The sequence below is a fragment of the Notolepis coatsorum genome, assembly GCF_963971535.1.
Source record: "Notolepis coatsorum genome assembly, chromosome: 18".
NCBI classification, from domain to species: Eukaryota; Metazoa; Chordata; class Actinopteri; order Aulopiformes; family Paralepididae; genus Notolepis; species Notolepis coatsorum.
In genome coordinates this window covers 29,503,552-29,520,363 of record NC_140182.1, presented here as the reverse complement: position 1 = coordinate 29,520,363, position 16,812 = coordinate 29,503,552, and the positions used below count along the sequence as shown (strand labels likewise).

General features: G+C 41.4%; 1 protein-coding gene across 1 annotated transcript in view; it reads left to right on the top strand.

Moving 5' to 3' along the window:
• ciapin1 (cytokine induced apoptosis inhibitor 1) overlaps positions 1–14,831 on the top strand; it is a 40,059-nt gene extending 25,228 nt beyond the window's left edge. Inside the window, exons 6-9 of the mRNA XM_084335526.1 lie at positions 4,946–5,022; positions 6,617–6,738; positions 12,465–12,546; positions 12,883–14,831. Coding sequence (XP_084191652.1) covers positions 4,946–5,022; positions 6,617–6,738; positions 12,465–12,546; positions 12,883–12,993 — 392 coding nt within the window. The 3' untranslated portion in view covers positions 12,994–14,831. The remainder of the gene's footprint in view (positions 1–4,945; positions 5,023–6,616; positions 6,739–12,464; positions 12,547–12,882) is intronic.
• The last annotated feature ends 1,981 nt before the right edge of the window (positions 14,832–16,812 follow it).

The window sequence follows — 16,812 nt, the reverse complement described above, 5'->3', positions numbered from 1 at the left end:
CTGTACAAAAAGCCACACGTTTGTTTACAAAAGCTGGCCCTCAACCATTATATTAGACGGGCCCCAGTGGCCGCGAAAGTGTTAAGAGATCTGTGATATAGGGAGTAGAGTAGAGCCAGTACAGCCAAAGCTTTCCCATCTCCTACCTACTTCACCCATTTTTTACCCAGAAGACATCACTGCTTCTTCCTCATTTGAGAGGCTAAATAAATTGGTGATAACACATGCCAAGTTAAAATTAGTCTGCATTTTTTTCATTCCACACCACCAGCACAATCAGAGCATGTGCAGTACCCCCATCCCCCATAGGGTGACTTATTGGTGACTTAACCCTTTCACGACCACACTACAGAATGTTAACCTTTCACTACCACACTACAGACGGTTAACTGTCTATAGTGTGGTAGTGAAGGGTTTAACCTGCTGTAGTGTGGTAGTGAAAGGGTTCATCTTCTGTAGTGTGGTAGTGAAAGGGTTAACCGGATGTAGTGTGGTAGTGAAAGGGTTAAACTTATGTAGTGTGGTAGTGAAAGGGGTTAACCTTCTGTAGTGTGGTAGTGAAAGGGTTAACCATTTTGTAGTGTGGTAGTGAAAGGGTTAATATATTAACCTTGATTTTAGATTTAGTGGTGGTTGGAAGTGAACTCTGAACTATAGGCATTACTGCCACTTAGTGGAAAGAGTGATGGGGGATCAGTAACATCAATACATAATAAATCAGAGCCTCTAGGTGGCAGTATATAGACACAAGAACAATAGATTTTGCCTACACACGTAGTAGAAGAGATCAGCTGACAGAAATGGCGCTGGGCTGCGAGGAACAGGATATTTCAGAATCTCTACGATGCTCCCTGAACGTTCCCGCCTAGTGTCTGGCTGCAAATAGAGGTCTGTCTTTTAATTAAAAAGGGAATTTAGCTGTGTGCTCAAAGAAAGAGAATATGATGGAATAATCTTCTCCTTCCTCCTCTGGTCGTACTGGGCAGCTCCCCCAGGTGGGAGTGTGTGTGTGTGCATCTCCTCTTCTCTAGAGGTACTATTGAGTGGAGATGTCCAGTAGCGGAAGCTTTTGAATGTAAACAATGTGAGATTCAGAAAAATCTGCTGCTATTAGGGATGCTCGATATTGGCTTTTTTACCGATACCGATATTCCGATATTGTCCAACTCTTAATTTCCGATACCGATATCAACCGATACCGATATATGCAGGGTTTCCCCCCACAAAAAACGGAATAATTTTAGGTAAATAATTATTTCACTGGATATTTATATAACAAATATTGTTATTGTTTTTTTTACCGATACCGATATTTTCCGATATCACATTTTACTGCCGATATCGGCCGATAATATTGGTTGGCCGATAATATCGGACATCCCTAGCTGCTATTATTTGTCACAATTAAAACACCTTGGAGCATGCACAATGTGAGATTAACATTGGCTTAACCTGTGCTTGCAGGTGAGAAATCAATAGTTGTTGTGAATGTTTTTGAACCATTACAATAAATTGTGTTGTAGCAAACTAGTTCCATAACTAGTTTGTCTCCTAGCTAGCTGGTATCCATTACGGATGTTGAGTCTTTACGTTTTTTGATTTTGTAGTGCTTTCAGCTCTCCTGCCATCTCCCTCTTGGCTGTTTCTCTAAATAGGAATATGTTCTAACTTCTCTGTGAACTTGCTTAGTTAATTAAAGGACCAGTCTTTTTGGACATGTGGGTTCTTTTTCATTGTCTTTATTTGGTAGTTATTTTCTGTAGGGATGTCCGATATTATCGGCCGATATTGGCATTAAAATGTAATATCGGAAATTATCGATTTTAAGAACAAATTCTTATTTTATTTATTGTGAAAAGTATGCATAATGTGTTAATTCCACAACAAGAGATGTGTAATGTTAATTACCTGAAATACCGTAATTCCTCTAATAGTAACCCCGGCTTGTATTTGTTTCAACTGTAGCGGGTACCAGGCTTGTATTAGGAGGAGGCCTGTATAAGAGGGAGGCCTATATTTCAAATTTTCAAACGGATCATAATGAATAAATCAACATTTTGTGTCAGTTTGAACCCAGTAAAATGTACTGGGTTCATTTATTGAAACCAAGTACTGTATGAAATAGTAAACAGTGCAATTACAGGTGGTCACTGGTCATTTCAACGTTTTCAAAGTGAAATCAAGTAACTAGCTCAGTATGCAGCTCAGTATATTGGTAACCCGGCTTGTATTAGGAGGCCGGCTTATAATTGCTTAGCTCAAGAGCGCACCCGGCCATTAATAGAGACCCGGCTTGTATTTGAGACCCGGTTACTATTAGAGGAATTACGGTAATTCAGTTTTTTGGGGGGGGGGGGAAACCCTGCATATATCGGTATCGGAAATTAAGAGTTGGACGATATCTGTATATCGGATATATCGGTAAAAAAGCCAATATCGAACATCCCTAATTTTCTGTCAATTCACCACTGCCACTGGCTTCCAGTGTATCTGAAAATGTGTCTTAAACACCACAGTGAGTCATTCCATTAACACTTTGATTGCCAATGACGAGATTTCTCGTCCTAACTCGCCATGCGTTGAGTGCCAATGACGAGTTTTCTTGTTATTTAATCGTTATTTCTTTTATTAGCGATATCTATTCATTTTTCATCCATCCAGCCTGACGTTATCATTGGGAATGGCTCTAAGCTCAAAGGGCAAATACCGCCCCCCTATCGTCTCCCGGATGGTAATGCACATTATTGGATTGGATTGGGTGAAAGTGCATCAGAAAAAAACTCCGGTCCAGGGTTTCCCCATCTCTGGCAAGCAATAGCTGTTACCACATTCACTGGCGAGGCTCGGAGCAGCTTTGGATTATGTGTTTCGGACTATAACGTTGGATCAATAAACGTGATCGATATTTGGAATGGCGATCAGGAATTGGATTAATCTTTTTGCAGAACATCTGATCTGAGGTAAGGACTCTGTTACCAGTTTTGGCGTAATCAGATGTTTTTTACAGTGGTCACAACGTGTGTGTGTGTGCGTGCGTGTATGACGTTAGCGCTGACCAGGCAGGGAACAAAATAAGTACCCGCCAACCACCAATGGCGGGCAGATTTAAGGTTTGGCGAGTAACAATGAGAGGTCTGCCCGCCACCTGGCGTGTAACAAAATAGTTCATATCGATACTCTTATTTTGAAAATCCTGTGGCGGGTCTCATTTCCGCCCCAAGCTCAGCTCCAGCTATAATATCTATGGCTCCGGCAGCTAGCAACGTTCGGTTCATATCGATACTCTTATTTTGAAAATCCCGTCGCCCAGTCCGTGCTAATGTCTGTGTGGCGCAGGGCGGTCAAGCAGAGGAGCAGGGCTACACAGCAGTGCGCCTATTTTGCAACCCGAAATAAGTTTGTGGGGTCAAATGCATCTAACATGCTTTGCATCGTCGCCATTCCTTTATGCCCACATCGCCCGAAATTAACGTTACGTTGGCGTAAGCTAACAAGCTAATCCTGATCAGAGGCAGAGCCATAGAGAACAGCAGACAGTGTGGACTCCCTTTCTCTGTGTGTGTCCGTGCGTTTGGAAAGACGATGTAGTCACTAGTCAGGACTCAGGACAGGAGTATATTATAGTAAACTGAGGATTACTGAGGATGGACAGATAATGTTGATATTCAAATATAAAAAAGTTTCGAGAGGAGTGGAAGTTTGAAGACAGACTAGACTACAATATGATGCGGGGGTGGTGAGTTGAAACAGTGTGTGTGTCCCGACCCCACTTCTATGTTTCAATAAATTATTTGCATTTAAAACTATTAACGCTGACTCATTCCTTCAGTCCACTCAAAATTATGCTAATATTCCTTATGTTGTTTATGATATTAATTGAAAATAGCATATGAGAGTATTATATAGTAATAATAACACATGGTGATATACTAAAAAGCTATTTATAATTTTAGGCTGGTAAAAAATCTGCCTGGCTGGTAGTTTTTAAAATCTACCAGCCAAATGGCTGGTAAGTCAAAAAGTTAATTTTGTTCCCTGTGACCAGGTCATGGATAATCGATTTTTCAGCCCGCTTCTCTAGCGTGCATAAGTACACATATATACTATCGATAATCTAGCGTTTATTTGAAAACTATTCATAAATAGGCCGGAAAATGACGACGTGTTTTGTGTATTCCACTAAAGGGCTATTATCGCGGAATTTCTCTGAAATTACTAGAACTCTCCGAAACTATACTCGTATTCAAAACGGTATAAAATGGAAATGTACCAATGAAAAAACAATCTGTTTTGTACATGTTGACTGCAAGCAAGTCATTGATAAGCGAGGGGTGTTTTAGACCCATAGCCATAATTTAAGATATAGTTTAAGCGTTCGCAAATATCCCCAACCTCCCATTGACTAAAGCGCTGGCACTCAAGGGGTTATCTGGGCAAAGGGGCGTGGCACCCAATGTGTTAAGACCGAAATGCTAACATCTTATTTTGGTGTTTTTCAGCCACTTTTCAGGGAAGAAACTAAACAAGAACTCTTCAGAACATTAATTGCAACTCCGATGTTAGCATGTGGTGACTTTAATTGGTTCATGTTTTAGACACATTTTAAGATACAATCGGAGCCTATGGATATTTTTCAGTGACTGTAAATTTCATGAAAAAAGAAGGGCGCCTTGATTTTTGTATTGAGGCAAGATCAATAAACACAAACACAGCTGCAATCTTTTTGCGATAGGCCACTCCCATTGACATGCCCCCTTTTAGCCAATTGGCATGAACACACACACACACACACCTGGCCTCCTTGTAGGCGAAACCTGTGGCCACTAGAGGGTGGGGAAATTATTGTGGACCAACCAACAGAGTGACTAGAGCTGCTGGTTAAAAGACTGGCATGGTCCTTTAAATAACATATGACTAGCAAGATGACACCTGTCTATTTTTTCAGCAGAGAAACCTGCACTCGACCCCAATGCTGCCAAGATGTGGTCCCTTTCAGCCATTGACATGGATGATGATGATGTGGTAAGTGTGTTTATGCCTCCACACAATATGACCTCCACCACCATACAGTATCTATAAGCATCTGTCTACAAGTATACATTATATATATATACATACATATAGGGCGATGAGGGCGAGAGTGGCGGCGTCGTGGAGGAAGTGGCGGGAAATTAGTAGGCTACTGTTGAATCGAAACATAGATGTAAAGATCAGCGGAGGGATATGAAGCATGTGTGAGATCAGTTCTCCTGTATGGTTCAGAAACGTGGGAAATGACAAAAAGGGTGATGGTGGTGTTAAGGAGCTGTGATCGGAAGATGTTGAGGTATGTGGCGGCAGTCAGATGGCAGGACGGGAGGACCGGAGGACCAGTGCCGAGGTGGGTGAGATCTGTGGGGTCAGGGAAATTGATTTCAAGGTGAGATATGGACGTCTCAGGTGGTTTGGACATGTGAGAAGATCGGAGGAGGGGGGGATGTTGAGAGGGGTGGAGGAGATGATTGTGGATGGGCGGAGGCCAAGAGGGAGACCGAAGCAGACATGGAGGGGATGTGTGGAGAATGATATGAGGGATCTGGAGATGCATGAAGACATGGCACAAAACCGTGTCCAGTGGCGCGGAGTCATCGCCCCGTCCAACCTCACTGTAGTGGGAAAATAGGGATGTAAAACGAAGATGATGATGATGACATACATGATATATCTACACTGGTCATCTCAGCAAGTGCTGACCATAGATACAGAAGAAGGTGCTGCTGTGGGGAACCATACAGCTGGAGACGGTGCTTTTGAGGAGGAGATGCTGTAGAATCTAATTTAACTTGCACAAAAAATCTCATTGAAAACGGTTTCAAAGGCCTAGATGGGGCTTCCTAGATAGGACATCCTAGATGGGGCTTCCTAGATGGGGCTTCCTAGATGGGGCTTCCTAGGTGGGGCTTCCTAGATGGGGCTTCCTAGATGGGGCTTCCTAGGTGGGGCTTCCTAGATGGGGCTTCCTAGGTGAGGCTTCCTAGATGGGGCTTCCTAGGTGGGGCTTCCTAGGTGGGGCTTCCTAGGTGGGGCTTCCTAGGTGGGGCTTCCTAGGTGGGGCTTCCTAGGTGGGGCTTCCTAGGTGGGGCTTCCTAGATGGGGCTTCCTAGGTGGGGCTTCCTAGATGGGGCTTCCTAGATGGGACTTCCTAGATGGGACTTCCTAGATGGGTCTTCCTAGATGGGTCTTCCTAGATGGGGCTTCCTAGGTGGGGCTTCCTAGGTGGGGCTTCCTAGATGGGGCTTCCTAGATGGGGCTTCCTAGATAGATCTTCCTAGGTGAGGCTTCCTAGATGGGTCTTCCTAGGTGGGTCTTCCTAGATGGGGCTTCCTAGATGGGGCTTCCTAGATGGGGCTTCCTAGATGGGGCTTCCTAGATGGGGCTTCCAAGATGGGGCTTCCTAGATAGGTCTTCCTAGGTGGGGCTTCCTAGATGTGGCTTCCTAGATAGGTCTTCCTAAGTGGGGCTTCCTAGGTGCAACTTCCTAGGTGGGGCTTCGTATCTTTATCATTGAAATGCATGGAAGTGAATTAATAGTCTGCAACAGACTCACCAGGCCTCTGTCGTCTCCCCTCCTCTTCAGGACCTGGTCGATTCTGATGCTCTGCTGGACGCCGATGACCTGAAGAAGCCTGATCCTGCTTCTCTCAGAGCGCCAACGTGTGGAGAAGGCGCCGCCAAGAAGAAGAAGGCCTGCAAGAACTGGTGAGCACTGTATACTAACTAGGGCTGACCTTCGAATTTCTTTTTTGGAATTCGAAGCTTCGGGGCCGAGATTCGATTTTAATTCGAAGCTTCGAAATAAAAAATAAAATGTATTTTTTTATTTTTTGTTGTTGTGGGACTTGTACAGCACTTTGTTCAACTTTGTCAGTGCTGTAAAGTTTAAACCTTTTTAAAATCTTAGACAAACGAAACACTTTGCTTTCATTCTTTTCATGCCCATCTAACGAAGCTTCGAAGTATTTAAGACATCCCTAATACTAACTGTATACAAACTAGAGGTGGGCATAGATTAATTTTTTTAATCTAGATTAATCTATCTGCAATCCTGGATTTAATCTAGATTAATCTAGATTAAAATGGCCCAAAAAAAAAAAAAAAAAACTGCCGAAGGCATTCAAAATATGTGTGTTCTACCCAAATAATGACCAGAAGTAAGTCCTTACTTTTTCTTTCCTCCTTATGTTTCTCAGGCCAGGTGGCCCATTACACCATGAGCCCATCTCCCGTTTCCAAAATGCATTACAGACTGTTTGAAAAAGCTGTTTTGCTATGATAATTGGTAATGAAATATCAAAATAATGTTCAATAAGATGTACTTGTGTTTAATAAGTTGTTTTATTTAGAAGTTAACACAAATAAATAATATTACCAGTACAGTACAGTATCTAGCACACTCTCAGGAGCAAAACAGAAAGAATCATTTCAAACTTGAACTATGTGACATGGCTTGAATCAACTGCTCCAGTGGAGTTGCTCAGTGGCCAATGGTGTCAACTGTGGTTGTACTGGGCAGCTCCCAGGTGTGAATGGAACTGTATGAATGTGAAGCAGGGCGTTCCTGAAAAAGAGCATCTGTGCTCAGCGAACCTACCCTGGGTAAATTTTTTTTTTAAGATTAATGCGTTAATTATATTATCGCGCGATACTAGTATAGCGTTAACGCAGCACGTTAACGGCCCAGCTCTAATACAAACACTGGATACTAACAATGGATACCAACACTGGATACTGGACACTTTTCACAGACCCCAAGATTATTTTCAGACTATTTGAAGTCAGGACATTTTAGACATTTGTCCTCTTTGGATCTACAAATTAAAACAGCACTCTTACTGGCATTGTATATGATATCATATCCAATCCCATACACAGTACATATAGCAAGAAGCTGCTGGAGACCAGCGCTCAACAGATGCATAGTGTCGTGTGCACTTAGTATCCTGTTCATCACGGCACAGTGCTTTTTGAATCGGATGATCTTCCCCAACGCGTGCAGGGGAAATGGACTGGTCTCATGGACCTAGAGGCTCTGATATATTCTGTTATGATGTTACTAATCCCCATCGCCCTTTCCACTAAGTGGCAGTTCAGTGTTCCAACCACCATTGAATCTCAAATGATGAAGAACAAAGTGTTGCCTTCTGGGTAGAAAACAGGTGGAGTTTTCTAAATGTGCCTCTAATGGCACGGTAGCTGTGAGAACGCTTTGGCTGTACTGTGTAGATAGGAACTACCTCCTCTAGCTTTAATCTATTTGATCAGCTCTTTAATTAACTGTAAAAAGTGTTTCAGTGCATTTCTCTTTTAAACCAATGGGTGGTCCAAGTGGCAAACGCTGTTTCTAGGGTAAATCAGTCAATTTAAAAAAAAAAAAAATACTGGATCACGGAGTGCTTTCCAGTCAAAAGATATCAAACAACATCAGCATATACATGGAACAAATCGAACACACCAAATACATATATATATTTTTTTTTAATACAAAGTAAAACCAAGATAAACACTTCAGTCGCATGACTCTATTGAAGGCCAGGGGGGCAAAAACATTTTGTGTATGAGGTCATTAATCATCTCAGAATGTCATTTGACACATGAGTTTCTCTCTCCAGAAAATAGATGCATGCATGGCCCAACCTTAGGAAAAATAGGTTCTAGCTAGGGGTGTAACAGTACACAGAAGCCACGGTTCGGTCCGTACCTCGGTATTGGGGTCACGGTTCGGTACGAGTTCGGTACAACAGAAACAAAATATTTATAATAATTATATAATTTTATTTTTATTTTTTATTTTTATATATTATATTTATGATAATAATAATAATTATTATTAAATAGAATAATTTTCTATAGGCTTGCCGTGGTAGTCAGTGATACTGGTGTCATTCTGTGGTCAGGCATCCACTTGCCTACTGCCCCTTTAACACATTGACGACCACGGCTTGCAGTGTAATATATGGCTGGAGGACGACGCTTTGTCAACAAACCGATGTACTTTCTAACAGCTATATATATACTTTATAGTATTGCTATCTGTCCATTCTCATTGTCACTTGAGTGCATAAACCGTGCCTTCATAATGGCTTAAAGAAAATAAAAATCCATCGGTTGGTTGTCATTTTATAGCGCCGTGAATATAAGGTTTATCGCAGTTTTCGCCTCGTCTTTTTTCTGGGGAGCTAGATAATAGGCTAAAGGCTAGTCACGTTATATCAAACGCCATTTCTGCTGTATACGAATGAAATAAAACAAACTGCGTAGCATCCGGACTATTACAGAGCATCTATGGATGAAATGGGGGCGGCGGGGGACGCCGATTACTATTATTGATTAGCAATACAGTGTGCGTTCAAGTAGCCATTTTCACTGATCGATCACGTTGCGTTTTAAAACAATGTCCAATCCAGCTGTAATTTGGGGGAATAGTATCCTACCGTCAGCCCATGTGATCGCCGGCAGCATTTCGTCATTAGTCATCGGAATCTGGTAGATCGATATGTCCATTGGCTGATCATAAATCCCATTATTCCAGGCTGAAATCTGCGTTCGGTAACGGGATCAAAGATGGAGTATGTTCGGCTAGGATCGAGGCTCATATGAAACGCCCACAGACAGTAAAGTGGAGCGATGGCGCCCCTAAGCGGATCTGGCCGGTATTGCATGTTTCGAAAATCAAATATGCGGGTAGGTCCTGCAAGTCGATCGGGGACGTTAATAGCGTTATTAATATGGAATAAAACAATAACAACTCGCCACAAGTTAACTCGTGGCTCTGGTCCACAACGCATGGCACCGTAACACGTATAAACTCGTGGCTGGTCCTTAAAGTGTTAACAATTTATCCTTGCGCATCCTTAAATTTCAGTTTCACTTTCAGAGAGAATTAACTTCAAGACGAGACTGAATACTAGAGAACAGATGACATGTTACTTACAACAATGGCAGAGGATTATTTGGATTTAAACTAGAGCTGGGCATAGATTACATTTTTTTATCTAGATTAATCTACCTGCAATCCTGGAATTAATCTAGATTAAAATGGCTCAAAATCAAACAAAAGATCTGCCGAAGGCATTCAAAATATGTGTGTTCTACCCAAATAATGACCAGAGGAGGAGATTTATCCTCTCCTCTTCATCTGAGGAGTCACTAGCTGTTCTATCTCCTTGTTCAACAGCATGAACATGTCTCTTCTTTTTGTAATTTCCAGTGTTTCTTTTAAAACCAGATTTATCGTAATTTTCTGTGCCCTTCCTTTGATGCCATTAACATTGTTACACTGATATTGACAGCTCTCTCCAGTGTCAAATCACTCTGTCAGTAGTTTCTTCTGTGCACCTTCATTTCTTAATCCACACACAAACCTGTCTCTCAATGTGTCTTTTAGTGAATCTCTAAATTCACAATGCTGCTGACTGGTTGCTCACACACAGACTGCTGCAGAAGCAGGTTTCTCAACAAATTCAGTGCAAGCTCAGTGTAACAGTTCCATGAATGAATGAATGAAAACTTTATTTAACAGATTGCAGAATGGGTACAATGCAGTACGGCTCAATACACACTATTGTTAACACTTTCACTGCCCAAGCTTAATTCCTTTTTACCTCCTTGAATGCCTCCTTGAGCACCACTTCAATGTTAACGTTAATATCGCCTAATCTATGTTTTAAATAGATGTGTCTAATCTGCCCGTCGCTTATCAAAGACTCATTTTCCAGTCAACATTGTCGTAGCAGATTGTTTTTAAGTTAAGAATGTTAAGACATTCCATGATAATCGCCCTTTACTGGAATATTCTAGAACGTTGTCATTTTTCGGCCTATTTATGAATCGTTTTCAAATAAACGCTAGATTATCGATAGTATATGTGTATGCATGCACGCTCTGGCCGCAAGCTGAAAATCTATTCTCCTATTTCCTGACCGCTCGCACAGTCAATCAGCCATATCACATAATCACATAAAAGCTTATATCTCCGTGAAAACGAGTCTGATTATCCTAAGACTGGTAACATAGATTCCTTACCTGAGATCAGATGGTATCCAAATGGATTATTCCAATTCCTGATCGGCATTCGAAAAAATCGATCCTTTTATTGATTCACTGTGTATACTGTAAAAACACATAATCCCCGCTGCTCTGACGCTCACTAGTGGAGCTGATCGACCCCGGCTGCGTGAGTGAGAAGTAAAATGTGGAGTCAGGGATTTTTTTTCTCATTCATTTTCATTGAGTTCAATCCAAAAGGGTGAATTACCATCTGGGAGACTATAGGGGGGCGCTTTTTTCACATCTGAGCGCCTGGAGTGGCTGAATTTCCAACGGTAGACTCGGTTGATGAAATATAATATAAAGTGTTAAGGGGATGCAGACCAGAGAAAGACGTTTGTCTTGTTTACATCAGGGTCCCCCATTTTCATTTCATATTGCTCCACATAGTCATCAAACGGTCCAATATTTCCAATAACCCAAGCCATTTCTGTTTTAAGCACTCACGATAGTCCAGTCGATCCTTCCTTTAGTGTGTAAAGTGGATTTCCTCCTCTTGTAGATGTTTCCAAGTGCCGCCCCGAGCAACGTGAGCTAACATGCTAACTCGCTAAGCTAACGTTAATAATGTAAACAAAGCTTGCGACGGACTTCTTCTTTCTTGCATTGCGCAGATTCAGACATCCTCATCGCCGAATTGTGTTATATCCTGAGGACTTCTTAACCTCACCTGTATAACAATGATATAAATCCAAGTCATTATTATTATTATTACCGGACCACTACTTGACACATTATTCTGACTACAGCTCCGGTACATACTTGTGCAACCACTTCCGGGTACCACAGCTGGGAACTACGGCAAGTATTTAAGGACAATACAGACCCAACGTTGAGAAAAAGATTAACGGCGTCAATTATATTATCGTGCGATACTAGTCTCGCGTTAACGGGCCAGCTCTAATTTAAACACAGTGGAGCTCAGATGATCTGTCCGGAAAAGTATGTTTATTTTTTTTTATTTGATTGTGGGGAGAATGTTGATGTGTTTGTTGGCACGTGTGTGTGTGTGTGTCGGCGACGCTTGTGTGTGTCTTTCCATTGGTTGAGCGAACAAGAAAACGACCCTGCAGCTGTTCCAATGTAAATGTGCCTTTCTCGTGCACTTTCGCCCGCTCTGAACTGAAGTCGGAGAGGGAGGGATGCGGAGCGTTTTGCGCGCTCCCGACTGCGTGTGTTTCCCCATGTGCCACTGGTGTGTTTGCGCTGAGGCGTATTCGTCGTATGGCGCGCGTACCACACCGTGATGGCCGTACCGTAAATTCGCGGGACGAATACACGTACCGTTACACCTCTAGTTCTAGCATATTCATGAATATGCTAAACATTGCATAACATCGTATTGTAATGCAGTTGTTTCCTTGTCCCTCTCCGCGCAGCACGTGTGGACTCGCTGAGGAGCTGGAAGCAGAGACTGTAGGAGCTCAGAAGAAAAACATACCAAAGTCTGCCTGTGGAAGTGTGAGTACAGTGGTAGCCATGGTTATCAACGTCGTTCATGTATAAATCCTGTATCTGTCTGATCCGGCGACAGTGAAATAAATTGTATGTATTTCCTAATGTTTCGAGTAATCAGTCAAATAAAATTCCCGACAGTGGCTCGGGAGGTAGAGCAGTTCCCAGTTCGGCACCTTGCATGGTTGCCTCCGCCATCGGTGTTTGAATGTGTGAGTGAATGTACAGGAAATGTGAGGAACAAGCAGTTCAAGGGGCAAAAAAAGCCCTCTGAATGAAAAATGTATTTCCTAGACTGCTGTAATCAAAGAATGCTACTAATAAAAAGTATTGTCATTTCAGTGTTACCTGGGCGACGCCTTCCGATGCGCCAGCTGTCCGTACCTTGGGATGCCGGCGTTCAAGCCAGGGGAGAAGATCGTGCTGGAGACCACCACACTCACTGACGCTTAGACACCCACAGCTGTTCCCATGCTTTCATCTACATTCCGCCCACCCAGAGAACCCCCCCCCCCCATAGACACTGCTCCCTCGCTGCAAGAATATTAGTCTGTTTAACACGATGGGAGGGTCTCGCCCTGGAAGGAGTTTCAAGAAAGATGACTAAGTCAGCCAAATAAAATCGACCATAACGTATCTTTTTGAGAGATTATCAGATGGGATTTTTGCAAGACATCTATAAAGAACCAGTATTTAAAGGGAACATATGGTGGAAAACGGGTTTTGTCTTTTTGTTTTGGGGCAAAACGAATCTGAAGACTGGCCAAACAGGCTGTAGGCTCTACCTAATACTCTTGTGTATACTCTGAAGTGTTTTACTCTTGGGGGTGGGGTAGGCAGCCAGGCAGGCAAAGGAATAATTTATTAAAACAGATGGATGTGTTCTATACCCACCAGAAATGGCAGAAAATAAATAATTAAGAGTAGATTTCAACTACTTTCTTTTTTTACAGGTTCATGGAAGTCATATAAAATTGTTGAAAATATACAGGAGTTTAATTTGACTAATTACACAAAACATTAGGAAATGCATACAATTTATTAAAAAAAAAGTATCTAGCTACTGGGACCATCCTGCTTCTTGGTATACTCACCTGCAGGACCCCTTGTTTGACGGGTTCCGTACAGAATCACTATTATTAGATCAACTAACTTGTTTTCCCATCCATGGAATCAGCCATGATGTTGTTTTGAGACCCTGCCATCAGCTAAATGCTAGTAAATCTTTGACCAGCCATTTTTGCCGTTGGCAACCGGCCTTCATTTGTATGATTATTAAGATATATTTGTTTGCCAGTAAAAAAAAAAAGGTGAATTTTAAGATCTACTAGCCATTGTGGTTGGTTGACAGACTATGTTTTTTTTAATGTAAGATAAACCTTGTTCATTTATAATCTGTGAAACACAGGCATGCACTGGTAATGCAATTTGACTCTTGTTTTTGCTAATTGTGCAAATTAAAGAAGAATGCCACACATTTGATGAAATCACATTATGTTATTACAGTACCCCAGGACAGTTGGGTCAGTATTTTGTGAGCATGCACCACTCTCTCCTAAAGCTAGACATCAGCGAGAGAACCCTTCGATCGTTGATGTCACTGGGATGTAAAAATCTTGGCCATAGACAATGAAGGGGGTCTGATTTGTGTCACTTCTAGAATTTTACATCCCAGTGACATCACCGATTAGAGGGTTTTCGCTGGTTTCTAGCTTTAACCCCATCACTACCAAATGGTTAACCCTTTCACTGCGACAATATAGAAGGTTAACCCTTTCACTGCCACACAAAGGGTTAAGAGTGAGTGGTGCGTCTTAACGAATACTGACCGTAGTAACATGTGAATTCATAAAATGTGTGGCATTCTCCGTTAAGGTGTAATCTTTGTGAGCTTTTTTTGGAGGGGGGGTTAACATGAAGTGACTGAAGAGAGAACACTCACTAAACATCTAGTCAATGTCAAAAGCCTTTTCATCATGAATGACTCTAAATACATATATACAGTATATAACATCTCACTATATATATATAAATATACATTTACATTTTACATACATATAACATTAGAGTCGAGACTACATCATATTCACATATGCCGTATATTTAGGACCATTTCACCACATTGGTTCAGGTGTCCATATAAACCCAGCACAAAGCTTGTGTATGTTACTTTTATCTGTAGATAGATAGTTTGACAATTCTGGCAATAAATAATAAATTGTTAATCAATGGCATGAGTGTTTCATCTTTAGGACAATTAAACAAAACCACACTATTTGATTTGAAATCTTTATTTCGAACATGTAAATACAAACAATATACAATCCAAACAAATCATTGATCTCTATGAAATGGAAAAAAATAAATAATAAACAAAAACAAAACATAACCCAATTAACATTCGAAAAGGAGTATGAAGCGGCTGGGTGGCGTAGCGGAGATTGCGCTCGTCACCAATGCAAGAGACTCCGGTATCGAATTCCAGTCTCAGCAGCATTGCCTATGGCTTGGTCCGGCCGTCGTACTGGCTCATTTGGCAGAGTCAGCGGGTGGAAGTCGATGGGTGGGGATTGGACGTTGTGGACAGTGACTCCTACAGGTCGGTTGGCTGACGCCTGCACAGCAGAGACAGGAAGTATTGGGGGCAGCGTGAGCCTCCCACGCGCTACTCCTCGCCACTGAGAGTCCACGCTGTCTGGTGAAAAGATGCGACAGGCTGCCTCCTCGTGTACCGGAGGGGACACGTGATGCAAGGCTTCTATCCTCACTACAACCGACCAGTGGGGGGCATAGTCTAGCAACGTTCAAGACAGGGGAGGGGAGAATTGGCAATATGAAATTGGGATGGGAGAAAAAGTCGATACAAAAAAAGGAGTAGGAAGAAGTATACACTTATTTAATCATATCCCTTTTCCACTACTCAAATGAGTGTACTAATTTAAAACATTACAAAACAAATATATATATATATATATATATATGCAAAAAATAAATCATATATGTAAAACATGAAAGAAATTAAATTAAAATGTAAACACCTGTGAATATCAAATCCCTTCCCCATCCCTGTACCTCGTGAAAATAATTTCCTTATAATTGAGTTTGAATTGTCTCATGTTTGGACATTGCTTTAGCACCACATTCAGACTGTTCCACAGTTTCACTCCACATATGGAAATGCAGTGTCTTCTCCTGGTAGTGCGTACACTAAGAACTTTTAAATTGAGTTCTCCCCTCAGATTATAACCCCCCTCTCTATCAAATAACAGTTCTTGAATGTTTCCTGGAAGTATATTACCTTTTGCTTTATACATTAATTGTGCTGTTTTAAATTCCACAAGATCATTTAACTTGAATGTTTTTTACTTTAAAAATATAAGTATAATTTATAATTATTTGTAATTTATAAAAAGGAGTATAAAAAGTGGTTGTAGTGTAGAATTATAAGTGTTTCCCCAGACTTCAGCGCAGTAATTTAGTAATTTATGATCGCACACATTATATTATATACACTTCTATTTAAGTATATATATATTTAATATATATATATACATATTTATATTTACTGCATCCATATCTGAATATACCTGCATATAATCTACAAAGCTGGGTAGTAAGTGCCATGGACAAGTGGACCAGTGTACTCACTCACTCTTGGCTGAATCTTGTTTTGGGTGGTGATGTAAAAACACCTGCATCATAGCAGGCTCAGGATGGGCAAAGTAGTCTATAGCCTGTTCATCCCTGTCTCTCTCCTCCACAACCTGGCTTGACTAGACATAAGGAGAGAGATGATTACAATTAACTGGTACATTCAGGTCCAGAATTGTTGGAATTCCCTGACAAAGATGTGGAAAAAGCTGTACAATTTAAACAATACCATACTGGTAATGAGCAAATAGTTATTTATTCAATGAATGCATGGAGCTGTTCCATCTTATTTCATTTGATACTAACTTGCCATACCTTGGCTTTTACTGAAATGACGCCACTGCACCTACCATTTCATAAACACTAATAAGATAAGATAATAATAACTTTTTATATAGCGCATTTCAGAAGACCCAAGGTGGCTTTACATAGGGGGGGGGGGGAATAACAAAAGTAACAGTGGACAGACACAACATACAAAGTGAGAAATTAGGGGTTAAAGGCCAAGTTGAAGAGGTGGGTTTTGAGGAGTTTTTTGAATAAGATAAGATAGTGTAGCAGGGTGGATTATCCCTGCTTCGTGGGAACGGGTGCACAGCCACTGGGTAGCGAGACACAGTA